At 38.0% G+C, this 20,188-nt stretch overlaps 1 protein-coding gene across 2 annotated transcripts in view; it reads right to left on the bottom strand.

Annotated features, from left to right (window-relative positions):
* The window catches only part of NFIA (nuclear factor I A), a 348,065-nt gene that overhangs the window by 42,995 nt on the left and 284,882 nt on the right, over window positions 1-20,188 (bottom strand). Inside the window, exons 8-9 of one of the 2 annotated variants that reach the window (XM_015595051.1) lie at window positions 7,612-7,790; window positions 5,189-5,354 (exon numbers count right to left, since the gene is read on the bottom strand). In XM_015595051.1, coding sequence (XP_015450537.1) covers window positions 5,189-5,354; window positions 7,612-7,790 — 345 coding nt within the window. The remainder of the gene's footprint in view (window positions 1-5,188; window positions 5,355-7,611; window positions 7,791-20,188) is intronic. The other variant, XM_015595052.1, reaches the window with a different exon arrangement.

The following is a 20,188-nucleotide window of genomic DNA, read 5'->3' as shown; positions in this document are numbered from 1 at the left end:
TTGCCTGGATTCTTGCAACAGAGTGCCTCCTCCTCCTTCTGTGTTAGATTTCTCCTTGTACTTCCTGGTCCCTAATTACTCATTTACTTATAATTATTGTTTGTCCCCTCCCTCATGAACATAAGCTCCCAAGGGAAGAGGATTATCTATTTTGTTCACTTTTGCATCCCTTGTGCCTAGGATAGTGGCTGGCATGTAAAAGACACTATTTATATTTACTGATTAAAACAACAACAAGGGCCTCTTACCTGGTCTCCCTGCTTCAATTCTTGCCCCCTGCAATTTATTTTCAACAAAGCCTTCAAGGTATTTCTGTTAAAACCTAGGTAATATCTCTCCTCTGCTCTCCATCTCACTCAGAGCAAATGCCAAAGTCCTTACAATGCCTATAAGAACCTACACCGTCTGCCCTCTGAGCTCCCAAACTCATCCACTTTACCTCTCTGACCTCACCTCCCCCTCCTTTCACTAGCTCATTGTTTCATGCCTCACCAGCCCCTGGGCTGTTCCTCAAACATGCCAGGCTGTACTGGCTGTTCCTTCTACCTGGATCACCTACTGGCTCACCCTCTCATTTCTGTCAGGTCTTTGTTCAAATTTCTCCTTCTCAGACGGGTTTTTTTCTGACCACCCTACTTATAGCTGTATCCCACCCCCACTACTCCAGACCACTCTGTTTTATTTTCCTATGTAGCACATACATATCATCATCTTATATCATTCCTACCTATTATACTTACTATTTTGTTTATAGTCTTTCTTCCCTCTCTAAAATAAAAGCTCCATGAGATCAGGAATTTTTATCTCTTTCGTTTCTTGCTGAATTTTAGCACCTAGAACACTGCTTGGCACATAGTTGATGGCCAATTAACTATTAATTGAATAAATGAAAGAAGTGATATTCTCTCATTGGGTATCTAAACACACAAAGATGGTTAATCAGCGAGAACAGAACACATCCATTGTGAATTACTCAGATTGTTCCTTCTACTTGTCATGGTATCCTAAAGAGATCTGGCACAGTACCTCAACCTTTCTCCAAACAAATCAACAATACAAATGCTCTCCTTGAGAGACGGCAGAACTGTTAACTCCACCTTTACTCCTGTTTTTTCAGGGTACTGATAAGGATTTTTCCCCATTAAAATGTATTTATTTCACAGGCAAAATTTTCCCCAAATATGCCTTACCCCTGTCTTCCTGGCCACAGCTGCAAAGTTGAGTACTGGTGCCAGAGGCAACTGATTAGTTTAAAAATACATACCCTGCTTAAGGCTGGCATCCATTTGTATTTCATTATAAGAGGATATTAAAATGGTGCCTTGGACTTTTAACTGTCTACAGCACAGTATATCTGTCACCCTAGTTCATCCTGACAGTCTGCCTAGGAGAGCGGGTAAGGCAGTTAGTGTCGTGCCCATTAACAGATAAGGGAGCCAAGGCCCAGAAAAGCTGGTAATATAGCAGATCCTAGGCATGATTTCCTACTTTTATTTTTAAACTCTTTTTACATGAAAATGAGTTTCGAACATACTGGTGAGATGTTGAACATGTGTACTTAATACCCTGTCATGATGTTTCTTCTTGCTAAAGTTGAGCTCTAATAAACTGATAAACAGGATCCAACCATCCTGTGGTTTTAATTTCTAAGAAAGTACATAATTTATGAAACGATATTTTTGCCCTAATTTTTTATCCAGTGATAATCCAATTTTAGACATACTCCCAACCCACAAGTTGTTTTCTGAAGACAAGTTCTACTCCTCTTTCAGACTTAAAATACCATAATGTTATCCCTACTAAACGGCTTAGTAGTCGTCCCCTCCAAAAGAAATCTTTACCTGAAGCCCTGTGCCTGGACCAAACTCCCTCCCAAGACCTCTTGTAGCACCCATGCATGCCCTTGTCCCGGTGTTTCCATGCGAACGACCCATTTACCAGCTGTCTCCTTCAATAAATCCCACATTTCTTTAGAGCAGCATTAACCAACTCTGTATCCCGAGCAGTTAACATAGTCCTTGGCACGTGACAAGTGTTCAATAATGGAGGCTAAATACATAGATGAAGGAAAGTAGTCATCAAAGATGATTGTTAAGAGAGGAGGTAGGGGCTACTCCACTCCTGTTATTTATTGCCTTCCATACACTCGTGGCCCTTCTCCATTCCCTCACTTAGTGTAGAGATTAGAGGTAGAAACTGGATGTGACTCATCCCATCTCTTCCTTAGCTCTTTCTCTTAGGGAGACACACAGACATCTGGACCTCCATGACATCAGAGGAGGGCAGACCCCATGTAGGGAGGCCTGTGGTGGTCCAGTACTGCCAGTGACTAGGAAGATCTGCCTGTGTAATTTGGGGTTTCGGCATTAGGAAACACATTTGCCCAGAATCATAAACTAAATTCGCTAATGGCAGAGGTTATAGTCTGGTCTTCCATCTGATTTTTTCATGCATTTTACTTATCAATTGGTTCAGAAATTAGGGCATAGAAGAGGATACTTTGTAGGGGTCCTTAAAAATCTTCTCAATATGGTCCAGTGGGCTTTGAGATTTTTAATTTGAGAGGCTTCTCCTATGCTATAAATGACAGGTTTCCCAGACTATCATTGTATTTTTAATAAAGGAGAAAATGGTAAGGTGAAATAACATACTGCTATGAACTCAGCAAACCTTACAAATGCCCAGAAGCTAAGGGCGAAAATTTATGATGATAAAACCTTCTATGCCATCAGCAGAACACTTTATTTTGTCTATGTTTCTAGAACCCCATGATTCAAAAAGTAAGTATCAAATTACCTATGTCAAACTTTTTGGCCTCTCTCTCTTGATATTCTCCTTTTCCTCAAAACCTTTAAATGCTGCTCTAATAAATATGTATCCATATGAGTTGGATCTGCCAAGACCTCCTCCACACTTCTTCCCATAATGTTGAAAGAATGTTTGAGGCTGGGCACGAGAGGATGAGAGGTATCTTTCTATACAAGGCAGTTGACTTAATCCATGGAATGGAGCCCAGAAGTAAGGACCCAAAGGCATTGACCTGATGTAGGTGTTGGGCAGCTTCTACATGTCCTACAGACATATTTCATCATTACCCAAGCCTCCAACCTTCCACTAGGTAAAAGTTTTGGTGGATAATAAAATGTTCCAATTTATTTCATGGTGGCGCTTATCATAGCTGATTTCATACAACTCTGCTAGGTAGGTATTATTACCCACATTTTATAGATAAGAAAACTGTGATTCCAGGAGAAACTAATAATTTGAAAGGTGGGGATTTGAGTCCCTGTCCTTTGGACTTCAATAGCTGCACATGGTATTTCCACTCTTCTGCAGTGTTTCAGAAAAGTCCCATCCCCATTACTAGAAAATATGCAATGAATGCATAAAACGTTGAATTGAGAGTGGAAGTGATGACACGTTTACATAGATAGGGTAGAATATTACTACAAGGCTTTTATAGGACTGTGTCATTACCCTGTACAGATAAGGAGTAGACAAACAGAAAAGTGGTACACAGAGGAATGTACAGGGGACAATAAGCATATTTTTCTGACTTGTTTGAAGATAAGCAGGACAATAAGCAGGACACATCTATGAGCCTCTGCTTCTCAGAAGCTTCTTTTCTAAGCTGAACTTCCAAGAACTGTAGACCAAGCCTAGTTTACTTCCTATGTCATTGGACACTCAGGGTTTTCTCCTTTGTTGGAAAGAGTTGAACCATTTCTTACCAAGAGAAGTCAGTCTCCCCAAAATTGTCCTTGGACCCTCAATTTTTTTGCTATAAAGCCAGAATCCATGCACAATGCCACTCACTTCTGCATGTGTTATCAAAATGAATAAATACTAGACAACCCAAAGCTCAGCCTCAGACACATGTCCATGAAGGACTCTAGACATTTTGGATTTAGCATCCCCAGAAATAAATCCAACGAACACGGTGTCAACAGAGGCTCATTTTTCTTCTCTGATCCTTTACTTCCTGCATCCAATGCCACTATGTCTCCAACATTGAAAGTAAAGAAACTTCACTATACTCATCTAAGTGGTTGTCCAATCCCAGAGCTTATGTCTACAAAACACCCCTCCTTGAGTTTCTCTCCACTCAACTTCTCTAACTGTTGCTCAAGTTCTTAATCTTAACATTTCTTTCCTGGTCTACTCTAATCTTGTCCTCAATAGAGTTCTTACATCTAACCTCACCTCCTTTGAAGACCTCCACTCATTAGGGTCACTGTCACAGTACATACCCTTTCCTACACTCTGATCCCTCTGTAAAGCTTTAGGACGGTGCTCATCCACCCTTTGTCAAGGTTAGGTAGTCCATCCATCACCTGGAAACTCTGTCTCTAGGCATCACTCTTTTTGTCCTTGTTCCAGGTATTAATAAAAGCCAACTTTGTGTGTTTGGGCTATTTCTATCCCCTTGTCGTCTCTAAAATATCAGAAAATATCTAAAGAACTGTTCTCCCTCTAATTCATCAAGTAATGCTTCCTATCATCCAAAAAGGTTTTGAAATCCTGTGTTGTCTGATCACACATTCTCAGGCTATTCAGAGAAGAGCCAAGTGTTCTCTTTTCTTTCCATCCAACTCTATCTTTTATCTCCTCTCGCTACCAAGCCTAGCCGTGAAACTTCCATGGCTACTAACTCATCAGATCACTTTACCAGACTCTTGGTGAATGCTCAGTGTACTTTGATCTATTTACTTTGATCTATTATTTTTTCTATTTGATGTAGGTGTATAACCTTTATGCTCATCAAGTACATTTCTCTTGGACTGTAAATTACTGGAAGGTGGGGCTCTACAGAAGTATGAAGAACGTTTTGCTAACAGAAATTCATACATGTAGATGCTGTTTGATGATCATGAGGGCAGCATTCAAAGCCACTCAGATAACATGCAAAATGTAATAATAGTTCATGAACTTGTTTTCAGTCCTGGGCATGTAGTTATACCTTTTTTTCTACCCAAACACCCCATCGTTTCCACATCTAGTATAGTTGGTAGAATCCTAGGGTGATGTTCCCTTTGATCTTGTCTTGTCTTGGGAAACTCATATTACAGTCATTGTTGGGGATCTGTGCCTATCGCTAAAGCCTATGCAGTGAGGTACCAAGCATGGGTGTGGATTCAAGTGCGTAGAGCTTTATCAGTGACCGGCGCCTTGTCTCAGCCATACTTACTTGGTGAGGTGGGGGAGGCTGCCCCTCCTTCTGTTGAAGTGGTTGGAGGCTTTGTGTCTGGCACTGGCAGAGGCACAGGCCTAGCCATCGGTGGTGGTGGTGGCGGTGGCAGCATTGGGGTGGGAAGGAATGGGTTGTGCACTTTGCCTTGGCTACTCCCATTGGGCTGCATGGGTGGGAACAAAACAAAACACGCACAAGAAAAAGAAGAAACAGACATGAACCATTAAACAAAAGATTCCTTAGGCACCTTTTACGTAAATTACTAAGTATTCTAGCTGCTTGAATTCTTCCATGAGAGCATACAGATGAAGAATTATTGGGTTGTTCTTAAAGCAAAAGTACAGTCTCAGGCACACATGCTCGATGCATCCTAAACTTATCTTTTGAATTACGCTGACCTTCTTTGCATCTGGCTCTGCAAAATGACCTGCCAACTTTTGATTGGAATGTTTCGATTCTGTATTAACTATCTTTGTCATCATTCTCATGATTATTAAACATTTATTTAATATATACGTGTTTTATAGATTGCAGAACTATTCCATCATGTCTATTTATATAGATATAATAAAGTTTCCTAATTATGCATTTGAGATAAAACATATTTTATTTTCATGCTTCAAAGTTGATATTATATAACATTTAATAAATATGTTGTGAACATAAAAAATTTCTTACACATATTGTATAACATCAGGCACAGAAACTTTAGAATTCAGCTGTCAAAATTCTGTTAAGAAAAAAATATCACTTCTAATTTTGATTTAAATTATATAAGCATATGCCATAAGAGTCATACTTATTTGGCTGCCTGATGTTAGAACAACCAAATAACAGCTCTTAACAAACGAAAGTATCCCTCTGAAGAAAGCAATAAAATTCATTTTATTTTCAAAATTTTCAGAATGGTCCCATGAAGAGACCTGCCTTCAACTCTATAAAATTTTGATCAAAATGCAAAACTGGGCATTTGACAGTTATATAGGATGATGTCAAGATTAAAAAAAATAATTAGAAATTTAAAAGTCAGATGCTTGATACTGGTGGTCGCTCAGCTTTTTCATGGTTTCCCAAGTGGCTTTTCTGACTCCAGACTTCGGATGACACTAGTCAACCAACAATAACAGTTCGTATTTAGACTATAGTCCTGAATCAAAATTCAGTTGAAGGAGATGCTGTTGTCCCAGGCTTTTAAATTTCAGCTTAATAATTCTGCAAAAGCAGTCTCACTTCCTTATCAACATTCACTTATATATTTAGTATTGTTCCTCAAAGACTATCTCATCTGACAATCAGGATGCGGTGCTTTCTTGCCAACAAACTTGCCTGTGTGTTATTTCTGAGTGGGCTAAAAGTCCATAAGTGAATTCTTTAGAATAAGCCAAGCAAATGAATACACAAGCAAAAAGAAAAAGGCACCATATTGATTTGTTGTCTAGACAGAAATGTATCTGCTAACACATCATCAGACATTAGTCAAAGCTGCCTGTTCTGTCTCAGATATGCAGAATCAGGTATTTCTGCAAGGGAAGAAAATCAGTGATAGGGCAATGTGATATATATAATATTTTAAATTAGGCAATAATAATTATAGCTCATCTGTGGCACATGTGCAGTTATTACGAGAAAAAGAAAAATCACATTTGGCTTTACGCTGGTCATTATTTACTACTCATTATTATTATTATTTGCCTTGGGATACAGCTATCCATTGTAAACATTTAGTTCTATATTTGACATAAAATTTGTGATTTTTAAAAATCACTTTTACATTTGAAATATTATTTCAAATTGTGATTGTTTGGTTTATTTGAGAAAAAAATGAAAACATTCATTTGAAACTACTGAATACTGTTTAGCTTTACACAAAGATAAGTGGGAAAGATAACTACTTGCAGAAATAACAAACCATAATAAACTGTACTTCTAGCATCTTGAGTTCAAGTACTGGTCAACTTGATCTAAAGTGTTAGAAGACTGTATTTTTTAAAAAAAATATCAACTTAGTTGATCTGAAACATCTGTGCCCCTTCATCCCCTTACCTCTCCCTACCACCCCCAATCATTATTTAAAATTATTTGTTTTTTCTATTTTGTTAACTGTGTGAGCCCTAGGGTTAGTATGCATGAGGTGGAATTATTAGCCCACAGACCTTAGAAGGTTATATAGTTCACCCTTGAAATGATTTATATCCATAAACTTGACAGTTGCGAACATAACACAAACACTGCTTTAAAACCCTGGCCAATCTCTCTTAGAGTAAGTTAACTTTCCCACAATCTAGAATAAATATGACATTTGCCTGCAATCAGTCAGCACAACATTAGAGCACAATGTCACATGGTCATAAGGTCTCCCCTTGTTATTTTTACATTCGGTTAATATTTCTAAAGAAATTGAAAAAAAGAGGTTTCCTTACATTGAGGAACCCCACCTGTCCAGCCTGCTGACCAGCATCAGGGCAGACAAGTTGGACAAACTCTTTCAGCGTCTCCTGAGGGTGATAGCGGATGGCTGGGTGTGAGAAGTAAGGCCCAGGCTGCTGGATAATGGGTGATGTTGGAAAATGAAGAGTCGATGGTGTTGCGTGTGGACTTGCTGTAGGAAAAGAAAACAAGAGAGTTATGAAAGAAAAACGTGCTTTGTCGCAGCTTTTAAACCTTATTCAATTTCCTTTTTCAAAAATTCTTCTCCTGACCCAATTTATAATATCACTCATGTGACTGAATTTAACACTGGATAGGTCTGATAGATTTTCTTCTTTAAGGCTCTAAGACAAACATGGAGGTTAGATTAGGGTAGAGTTTCAAGCTGTCTTTCTATTTTCAGTGGACATGAGTTATAAAGGCATTAATAATCCTTGGTGAAGCTGAAGATTATTCATTACCTTAAGAGCCTTTTTAATGAAGCAAGCAATAAAAAATGTATTTGGTAGATTAGACCTGATTTAACTGACATTATGTATGACAAATTCTGGTTTGCACATATGGATCCCCTTTCATGCTGAGCTATCCATAGACAATAATTCATTGTTAAAAGTCTTATACCCCTTTCAAGGAAATTTCTAGGGACTAATTCAGGATGAAATTTTTTGAAGTATGTAGTAAATGATCACTTAATGAACCTGTGCAATTTCAATGCCTCACTTTACATGGAAGGTTTATGTTGTCCCCCCTCCCCCCCCCTTTTTTTTTTTTTGCCATTTCAAAACCAAACTCAGAAACGCATAAATGTTAGAGCAGGGGAACCCATGGGCTGAGTAGATGGTGACCCCTGCTAAACTGTTGGCCCTCCACTCATAAAACTGATAAAAGACTCAGACCAGTATTACTCCTTTATATTCGAACTCTGCTAAATTTCATTGGTACAAGAAGCAGCTTACATTAGATTTAAAAGCTTATATGAAGTGCTGAATAATTTTTCTGAGAGAACTTCTGCCCTTGAGCTGGAAGGCTGATTGATAAAACCTGCTGCAGGATAAGAGCAGCACATGGGAAGGGCTGAAGATACTCAAACCAAGTAACGCCGAGATAGCTCTCACTTCTCCATGAGGGCCAGAGAAACAGCTCCCAAGTAAAAGCAGATGAGAGTATTTATCTTTCCTTACTTTTTGCAGTTTAAATCTTTAAACTCAAGGAGCCCCTGCAAAGAAAAAACAAAGGAATACCCAAATTTTTGGAGAATAAGACTTTCCTAATACCAAGAGTGACTCATAAAACTGAAGAGGAACCTAAGCAAGACAGGCCACACTTTCTACCACTGTCCCATTGGCATGGCTGAGGGCTATAAGAAAAGATGCCTTCCTATTGAACCCTGGGCCTGGGTTCTTTGTTTCATACTAGGATATATTTAGAACTGCGGCATTTTTTTTTTTACCAATAATTTGAATGGCTAGGACTTTGAGGTTCAGAACAACATCTGTACTTTTTAAAGGGTGAAAATGGGGGTTTGGAGTAGAAGCAACAGTCCAGTCCACATCTTGCAGATGACCTGATGGGACCCTTTCATTCATGCAACCTTTAACCTATCCAATAAATATTCATAGCCTCCTACTTTGTGCTTGGGATACAACATTGAGCCAAACACAGACAAAGTTTTGTCTTCCGTCATACAATTGAGGGCATCTTGAACATAACCTATTCAAACCAGAATTCTTGTCACTTTTTACCCCTCATACTTGCTCTTCTCCCAGTCTTCTCCGTTTTAGTAAATAGTTCTCCCATTCAATTAATAGTTCAATGTTGTATCCCCAGAATAGTATCTGGCACTCAGTAAATATTTGTTGAAGGTACAATGAGGGATTGAATTAATGAGTAGTTCAGAAATTAATAAAATCACCATACAAATAAATACAGACTTCAACCTTTTTGTTCAAACTTTGTTGTTATTTGTTTTTCACCTGCCAAAAAGCCAGGGAGTTTGTAGAAAAACAGGTCAAACTTAGGAATTCATACGATGAATGATAAATCTTGGGATCCATTTTTGTCTCCGAGTTAAAATACAAAAGGTGAAAAGTTAATTGGCTCCTGGTCATCTCTTACTCTGCAATTTGTGCTATTGGCTTTAAAAAAATGAAAGGAATTTTTTTCCATCTGATACGGTATGTTCTTCCTTGCTGGTAGCAAGAAACTTTGACCTAGTGCCCTTCATTTGACTGAATAGTTATTAGTTAGAGATGGAATGTGGCATTATCCAAATGAGGCTGGGAACATACTGAGCATAACAAAATGACACACTCAACTTTTGCAGCATGCCAACCACAAAGGTGGCAATTCTGTTAAGAGCCTCTGTGAAGAAGACCTTAATGATAAAGTGGCAATGCTTCAGGTGCTCAATAAACTGATGAATGACTGTTAAGATTATGAAACTGTGGTGACCAACAGAGAATGCTGCCCAAAGGAAAAAATTCACTTGAGCAACAGGCAGATCAAAGTTAAACTTAATAGAGAAAACAATTCAATAGGATCTTGGAATCCCTCCCTTAATTGTTAATAAACATTCTTGCCCTCTTTTTGTTATTTTGTTGTTAAACATGTAAAAGAAAATCATTAACAGCTTAAATTTAGACCTTAGTTTCTTTGTTACATTTTACTAAAAATAATTTATTCACCTTTTCCTTGTGGCCTAGAGTTTATTTTAACACAAACCTGAGAATACGTGGTACTAATGGAGTTCATCCTACAATGACTAATTTATAAGAATCAATTAATTCTTAATTAATACCAGGAAATCATTTAGCCTGTAGATTCAAATTAGACAATTGCCAAGTCTGCATTTCATAGGGTCATCCTTCACAACCCCTGCTTTCTCATGCCTTGGACTTTCTGGTTCAGCCATTAGTTCACTGTAGAACTGGATATAAATCATTCGAGATCTTGAGCTTTAATTTCTTCAGACAGAAAATAGTTGTGTTATAGACATCACAAAGTTCTGTTAAACATTATGAAATACATGCTATTTTTCTGGATACTCTGCTAGTTGTAGTCATTGCTCTAAAGCTCAGACTTAAGGTTTCAGCAATGTCAAAATTTGGTTTTTCTTCTTTTGTATTTCTTGTTTTCTCTCTTTTATCTGAAATTAGATGTTTTTAGGGTACCTATGTTTTCGTCTAAGTAGTTTCAAATCATCTTAGAAAATGTCGAGGGGTTAAATGAATCAAGCAATCAATTATTCAACCAATAAAATTCATTAAATGTATTTTGACACTGTCAGATCAGGCCCTGTAAAAGAGAAACTACCATTGTGAATCTGGCATGGTGCTAATGTAATGCACAAAGAATGATATGAGTCCAAATTTTTGATGGAGAAAAACACCTCTTATGGATGTGTGTGTGAGTAGTTGACACAATAAAAATGATAGCACATTATGTAAATGCATATTTAGATCTTTTAAAATGTGCATTATTTACTTGAGAGTCAATAAAGGCTTTTCTCAAGTGGTTACAGTTTATTGCAGTGCATCCATCTGTATCCATGTTGATGTTAATACAATTTTGTGTATTAAAAGGCGCTACAAAATTAGCTGCTTCTGGGGTCTAATACTCTTAGGACCCTAGGCCAGGAGCAGCAGAGTGTCAGAAACACTCCCCTCTAGACAGATCTCACTACTGGTCTAAACTTTAACCACAGGCCAGACTTGTTTCAAACAACTGCCTGGGCTTTTCACAAAGAAAATACAAATAAGATGGGAAGGAAGGAAATCTGATCAGGTTTCTTGGCTGGAATGGCACTGCCTATGTATGTATTCTGAACCAAGTCACCACAATTAAAGAAACAGAACCAGAATTTCCCAAAAGGTGTAGGGCTCAGTTATTTATTACAAAATGATCAATTTACTGGATACTTAACAAAAAGAAAGTAGGTCAGGCAGGTTAGTTTACTTGTTTGCATGCGCATACACACACACACACACACACACACACCCAATTATTTAGTACACTCTCAGTTTTAGTTTGCAAGAGAAAAATTTAAAATTTAATATAATTAAATATACATATTAACATAATATAATATATAAATGCTTCCTCTTTTAAAGTAGAACTGGTTAAGGCTGGGGAAGGAGAAGGTAAATGTCATTACTGTATTATTGTGTATATTGAGAGACTTATATGATGCAACAAATGATTCTTAGTCTGAGAGTTCACTATATGGAGGTTATATGTGCCTTTAGACACATATTCTAGCTCAAAGAAGATGGTGCCAGGGAGGGGTGGCCTGATAGGTTGGGAACCTTGTATTTCATTCTAAGTTTTAGGAAAGAAAAAGAGATAAAAGTAATCCTCCTTACCATTTTCAGCGATTTTGCCCAAACTCAATCTCCAAGAATTCTAATAGCCTTCCTACATTTTCCCTCAAACCAAAATTTCATGGGTTGAAATATGTTGTATTTAACCCTGACATTGTCTTAATCGCTTTATTCCTTGTCTGTGAACTGCTGCAGATTCTCACAGACTGGACAGAGGGTCAGATTCTTTTTGTGTTAGGGTTTGCTTCCCCGCACCAGCCCTTAAATCCTAGTCTCTCTTCTGTGGAAGACTCCTTGAAAAGCTGTCAAGAGAGTGGCACAAAAATAAAATCCAATCCCTTTTCAGGTGCAGTGTGCTCTTAATGCAGCATCACATATGGCCTTCTTCCTTCACGGAATAGAACGATCACTCCTAAGCCCTAGTGTTTGCAAAACTTCACAGTCTTCCCATTAATCAACACTAAGTCAGTAGCAACAGGTGAGAATCCAAACTGTTTCTCTCTGTTAGCACCATTACAAGAAAAAGTGACTCATCTGTCTTCAGAAGGAAGATGTTCTTTAGACAAAAATAACCATTTCCATGGAGCAAAAGGTGGCATTGAGAACTCCTGACTACTCATATTTAGAAGTAAAGATTTTAATAAGGCAGAGCTCTAAAAAGAACAAAGAGGAAAGAAAAAACCGCACTTAAAAAAAAAAGCTTTCCATGAGGGCAAATGGACTGCAATTGTTTGGGTTGTCAACTACTATGTACTTTGCTTCTTCAGAAGTTCAAAACCACAACATATAACACCATTATAGCCTGCCTAAAGCTGAGAAATCTATCTTAATGGTCCATAGCTATTATTATAAATCATGCATGAGTCAGACCTGTCATTTATGAAAGCCTAGAAGTTTGAAGTTATGGGATTTATTTTAACAGAGAGACAGGGAAAGGGGAATGGGCAATGGGTTTCGAAACTTTAGAAGGCAGAACGTTTTCTGAATAACAAATCTTTGACTCAAGGCAAGCCAAGGTTTTCAAAACATATAGTACATATTGTGAACATTACCAAGATGCATGTGAAAGAACCTGGATATGTCAAATGAGAGAAATATATGACATTGCATGATGACTTGGAAAACACCAGCATTTTTATATTATTGCTACCAGACAAAGTGACTTTATTCTACAGTAGACTTCCAAGATGGTTCATATATTTTATTCCATTTGAATTAAGGGGCTCTTCAGGGTGGAAATCAAATTCCTATGTCTTTTGGAAAAGCAGATGAGAGGGAGAGAGGGGAAGAGGGAAGGAGGGCGGGGAATTGAGAGAGAGAGAGAGAGATACACGTAGGTCGGCCAAGGTCTTTTAAAATTTTATTGAGATCAATTTGAGCTACTTAAAGACTTTCCTGCTCAAAGGCCTTGGCTTACAGTCTAGACCAGGAGTTGGCAAACATTTTCTGTAAAGGCCAGAGAGTAAATAGTTTAGGCTTTGCAGGCCTTATGGTGTCTGTTGCAATGACTCAACTTGCAACTATAGTACGGAAGTAGCCATAGATATTACATAAACAAATGAATGTGGCCGTGTTCCAACAAAATTTTATTTTCAAAAACAAACAGAGGGCTGGATTTGACTTGTGGGCCAGTTTGCTGGCCCCTGGTGTAGACCCACATAATTCCTGTTCATTCTCCAAACATCTGCCACTGCTTTTGACTGAGCACCTGACAATCACTGCTCCTTCTACCTTTTCCCTACCAGACGGTATCCTTGTCCTGGCCGTCCTTTCTGCTGAAGCTGCACCTTTTTGAAGCTTTCCAAAGCAATCTGCTTGCTTTTGATATCTCCACTAACTATCCACTATTGCTTTTCCTTTTTTCTTTATTGGGAGTTTGTACCTTTTGGCCACCTTCTCCCATTCCACACCCCCCCTCCCCGCCCCCACCACTGTAGCTCTTTGATTGTCCCTTTTCACCTTTATCACACAAACGCGCTTTGGTCTTTGCTGGTTTCTTATACCTGTGTGTATATCATTTCAAATTAAATACATGTGTCAGAAAAGTAGAGTGGTATAATATGAGGACCATGGGATTTGCAGTCAGGTAGACATGGTTAAATTCTAATTCTATCACTTAGCAGCTGTGCTTCAAGTTTCTGAACTTCTCTGTGACTCAGTTTTGCCATCTGTAAAACAGGGCTAATGATAACTCATAGGTTTGTTATGAAGATTAAGTGAGACATCGTACATAAGGCACATGGCCTAGTTCTTGACTATATGGTTAAGTGATCAATAAAGAGCTTCTTTTAATGGTAATACCATTATAGGTAAGGAAGGAGATGGAAAATGAAGAAGTTGTAATTGCTCCTATGTGGACCTGTTCTGACTGCAGAATACACAGGAGGAAAGAGAAGTTACCTGTTGCCTGTCTCTTGGACAAATGAACACATAAAATTAGTGAAAGAGTATGTACTATCATTATGGATATGACAGGAGGGTCTTGAAAAAAAATTCCATAAACAACAAAATGTAAAACCAAAGCAACGATAGCAATAATCTTGATCTTACAGTCATAGATATAATGGCCTATATAGGTTCTTTTTCTGAACAAATGTATTTTGAAACCCTATCTTTGCTTAAATATCACACTCTAACACTTAACGTAGAAAATTAGAACTACGGGGCTATCTCCATTTAAGACTCTATTTTTCACATAGAATTATAACCCTTAAGCATCCATACCTCCCTCCCTCCACCACGTAGACTCCTGATACCCAGGCACACTTCTGACTTAGCCTTTCTGAGCATGGCCTCCTCATGGTCTCCCTGAACCCACATACAATAGAAATCTCTATCATTTCCTTTTTAAGGCCCACCAAGTTAATTATTGAAGTTATTTATCAGAGATATAGTACATGTTAAATGTTAAAAAAAAGTTTTTTAGAAGATCTGGGGTACTTTTTAGGAAGATTTTCTAATTAAAGGGACTTGCGTTTTTGTTTTGTTTCTAACACTACCTGGCTTAGAAGTGTGGGCAACTTCTCTCTCTAATTCTTTCATCTGCAAAATGAGGAGTCTGAACTAAACAATTGCTAAAGCTCACCAAGCATTAAATTCCAGTCGGTGTATAGAATTCAATCTCTGGGATAACATTTACAAATAATTCAGTACAATCGATACATAGTAATAACACTGAAATCTAAAAAATCTGAAACAAGAGAATCCTTGTGCCTGTTAATAGAAATTATTTTTCAAAATGTTTCTGCGATATTAAGTCCTAAGGTATATAAGACTCAGTCTCTAAGATACCTTGGCTTTGGGAAGGCTGTAATATTCAGAGTTTAAAAAACCCTGAGTGCTGGTTCAAGCTCCATGACATAGAGCCCCAGCCTTTGGATTCTGACAGGACCTCTTCTCCAAATCTACCATATTTATGCACTAATTGCGTAAGTCGCCATAATGGCTGATGTGAAATGCTTTCAAATACCACACAACAGCTGTGATTATTGGAGATATGAAGAGTGACTGTTTAATAAGCAAAGTTGACAGGATTCCAGTTTCATGAAGGGAACTTGAGCTCTTACATAATATGCAAGCAATACAATGAGACAAGAGATGAAGAATAAAAAAATAAAACACAACATTAAAAAAACCCACCACCATAGATTGGATGATTACAGAGGTTAACAGAAATAGGCAGGGAATTCACTAACGACACGTTGGAAGTGCACTGGAATTATAAACTGCAGTCCTGCGAAAGAGAATTTCAACGTAAAATTTGTGGAAGTGCTAGAGTCCCTTGAGAGATTACCAAGTGCTGGGACCTGTACTGTTTGCAGGTCTTTGCTGACATTAAAAAACAAAAAGGCAAAAATAAGCAAATAAACAAACAAACCTCAGGACAAATACAGAGCCACCTATTGATTTGCAGCACCCCAACCCCATCACCAATTATCAGGCTCACATTGCAGTTTAAGTTCCTATTTCTGAGGCTCATAATTACTAAAGCATAGGGTACTTTCAAAGTATCGTGCTGAATTCAAAATATCTTCCTGAAGTCAACTTATAAAATTTAAAGACTCATTCCTACTGTTGGTAGATTTCAAACAATGGGAGGAAGTATGAAAAAAATCAGTCAGTCCAGTGTTTGAAGTCAGGGGATCAAGTTTTTTTAAATTTAATTTAATTAAAAATTTAAGTTAACAGTTGATATACAATATTATATTAGTTTCAGGTATACAGCATAGCAGTTAAACATTTACATAACTTACAAAGTGATCACCCCGATAAGTTTAGAATCCATTTGACACCACACGTAGTTATTATAACATTACTAACTATATTCCCTATGTTGTACTTTACAGAGGGGATCAAGTTTTTATCCCAGGTTAAATATCAACTAGCTCGGTGCCAGACTCCTATGCTCCTTAGTTTCCTCTACTGCACAATGGAAATTATATGTCTTATATGGGTTTTAGAGCTTGATTACTCTGGGTTTGAAATCATTCACTCCTTATGTTAATGTAGGCAAAGTTATTTAACATTTCCGAGCCTGCATTTGCTTGTGTGTAAACTGGGTAAAATAGCATGAATGTGAAAAATTTTCCCAAGAATTAGAATTAGTGTGTGTAGATGCCTAGTACCTTGGGGGCTCACTCATGTAAAAAGTATGTGTTGACTATGTTGCACAAATGAAATTAATACTGCATGTCAACTGTAATTGAAAAATTAAAAAGTCTGTGTTGAGAATCTATTATGTGCCAGACAGTATGCTACACTCTGGTTTATTTATTGTTCTTAGAATTGTTTTTTTTTTAGAATAAATTAAGATATATGAAAAGTAATCAGGATCATACAATGCAATATGACAGCATAAGATAACTGGGAATCAAGAACTATTTTCCCACTATGGAAAACAATATGGAGGATCCTCAAAAAATTAAAAATAGAACTACCTAATGACCCAGAAATTCCACTCCTGGGTATTACTTGAAGAAACCTAAAACACTAATTTGAAAAGACATATGCATCCCCATGTTCACTGCAGCATTATTTACAATAGCCAAGATATGGAAGCAACTCAAGTGTTCATCACTAGATGAATGGGATAAAAAAGATGTGGTACATGTATACAATGGAATATTAGTTGGCCATAAAAACAAATGAAATCTTACCATTTGTGACAACATGAATGGACCCAGAGGGTATTATGCTAAGTGAAATACGTCAGACAGAGAAAGACAAATACCATACAACTTCACTTACACGTGGAATCTAAAAAACAAAATAAATGAACAAACAAAACAGAAACAGATTAACAGATATGGAGAACAAACTGGTAATTGCCAGATGGTGGAGGTGGGGTGAAATAGGAGAAGGGATTAAGAAGTACAAATTGGCAGTTACAAAACAGTCACGGGGCTATAAAGTGCAGCATAGGGAATACAGTCACTAATATTGTAATAACTAGGTATGGTGCTAAGTGGGTACTAGACTATCGGGGGGATCACTTTGTAAGTTATATAAATATCTAACTACTATGCTGTACACCTGAAACTAATATAATATTAAATGTCAAATATAATTGAAAACAATAAAACAAATTTTAAAAATTGTTGAACTGTTTTCAACTGTTTTCATGGACCTGGAGGTCCGTGGCATGGACTCATTATCACTTTTCTAAAGCCAGGATTCACTTGTGCTCTGCAAGCCCTAAGTCACTGGGTTAGCGAGTGAGCTGAGCTCAGCCCAGTGCTCAGGATAGCACCATGTTTAACTCCTGCAGTGGACTTGCCCAACAGTCCTTCACCCTTTCCCCTGCAAACAGAGCTCTAATGTTTCTTTGGGTAACTATCCTTTCCTCAGCCTCAGTCTGTGTGGTTGGGATGGACTTAACCCTACCTCCTGACTCCATGGATGGGCATGGGACTGAGACCACACCAGTGAGAACCCCCGTTACCTTTTAAACATAAGGATTGTTTTAAAAGTGAGTAAATGACCCAAACCAGGCCAATCAGAGCTGTCAATATCCAGGCAGAGGACCTTTCCTCCATCCACTGTGAAAAGTTGGGATTGTAATTCCCACCAGGGAATTATGCCTAGAGCTGATCCCATTATTCGTGCTACAATCTGAGATTTAACCTAAGAGTGAAGTTGAGGATGGCAGATTCGAGAGAAAGAGTTATACAGATTTCTGAAGGTATCATCTGGGCATCTGGACCCAGCTCTACCTGATGCCATAAGCCTCTGGACTTTTTAGTTACATGCACCAACTCAACGATTTTCTTTTGGGGGAGTAGAGGGGTGATTAAGCAATTTTGGTTGGGTTTCTTTCACTTGTAAGAATACTTTACTTGAAAGAGTCCTTATTAACACATTCTCTGTTCCTTACTGGGTCTGTAACTATTCAACAACTTGTATTATGGTATCCAAGAATTTAGGGATTCAAGAAGGTCTACAGATATCCCTCTGGGATACCAAGGTTTCCTAAGTTCATATTGCATGCCAATAGAAGGGATCCACACAAAACAACCCAAATAAATCCAAATCCCCACAAATCCTTTAAATACTTGCGCTATATCACCCCTTTTGTGCATGTCCCTCTCATTAATCTCATTATGGTAATAATTATTTGTTTAATGTCTGTCTGTTCTGCTAGATTGTAGGGGCAGGACTGTCTTGTCTAGTTTATTTTTTACAGCCTAGCATAGTGTTTGGCAGATGATAAATACTCAATAATTATTTGCTGAATTGATTCTTGTAAACAACAGACTCTTGTAAACAGTGAAGGTGCTTATCCCTTTAGCAAGAGCCATATCTGAATGAAGACATGCCACAGCAAAGTCTCCACCATGGCTAAAGGGCTACCCATGGGAGAGGGCCCACTTGCTTGCTGGGGAGGTTCCCCTGTTCTTCCAGCCGTACAAGAGTGATGAGATAAGGTAACTGGGCTGGTTCACTTCCCTGGGAGCACACCTTCTCTTCTAGGTATACATGTCCCCTCCCCCACCATGAGGAGACACATACTCTCCTTCTGGACCCACAGGAGCTGGTAGAAAGAGAGAACTGGGGATAGGGAGTAAGGAATAAAAGACATGAGAATCCTTTCAACAGAACCACATACAAAGAAAGCAAATAATGCTATGTGGACAAGGGAAATCTGAGAGATAGTTAACATGTAGTAACATACTATGTATCAAGCCCTTTCCATATGTCATTTCACTGCCTTCTCCTATTAGAGCCTTAAGGTTTTGTACAGATGGAAGAACAAAGGTCAGTAGAAGATAGGAGACTTGCACAAGTTTACACAGATCTCAAGTGGCTGGCCAGGGTTTGAATTCTGTTCTGGCCGACTCCACAGCCCATGCTCTTTCACTGCACTCTGATGCTCCCATTTGAATTATTTTTCAGAGGTCAAATGGTTTATTTCCTTTCACAATTCTTTGTTCACAGGTCCCTTATTATTATAATATAACCCGGCCACTCTGATGTTCCAGAAATGCGTTTTGCACATAAGAAAAAGGAATTGTCTGGGGTATAAAAAGCAAGCGTCATTTAATATGAAGAAATGGCAAATGACAAATGTAAATTTACCTCAGAAATATACATTTTAAAAACGTTCCATACACATGATTAAATATACTAGTTTCAACAATGCAAAGGATGCCGCAAGAAATGGGTGACTTTCCATGATATTGCAACCATATTAATAGGACCGTACAGTCCCATTTTGAATATCAGTGCTCACCCTCCTTTGCCTACATGGATGATAAGCTGATACTACATAAACATTGTTAAAGCTACAGTTTCATGCTACAGTAATTCACTTAACTTTAACATGATTTATGGTTCTGTCAATAGGGGAGGTTGAAAACCCTGCACTGAAACTTAAATATAAGCTTCATATTTAAAACTACTATGCTTTGAATTGTGTGTGCGTGTGCGTGCGTGCGTGTGTGTGTGTGTGTGTGTGTGTGATATAAGAAAACATTCCACATAAAGAGGAGAATGCAAGTCCAATACTGAATTTTTCTACTCTACTCTGAAAAAAGGAAAATAATTAAGCCTAAACATGGAATCAACATTATATTAAGCTATTAAGCTAAACCAGAAAAAAAGAACTGCCAGAGATTTATCTGATTATGTGATTTATAGTGCAAGTGATACCCAGAAGTCTAAGCAATGAAGAGAACTTCTAAGAAACCTTGCTCAGAACCATTGCCTTCACTGTGTATGCATGCGCGGGTCTATGGTGAGTGTTATGTGGGGC

This window comes from Pteropus alecto, unplaced genomic scaffold (assembly GCF_000325575.1).
Source record: "Pteropus alecto unplaced genomic scaffold, ASM32557v1 scaffold25, whole genome shotgun sequence".
In the NCBI taxonomy this organism is placed as follows: Eukaryota; Metazoa; Chordata; class Mammalia; order Chiroptera; family Pteropodidae; genus Pteropus; species Pteropus alecto.
This window is presented reverse-complemented; position numbering and strand designations above follow the sequence as displayed.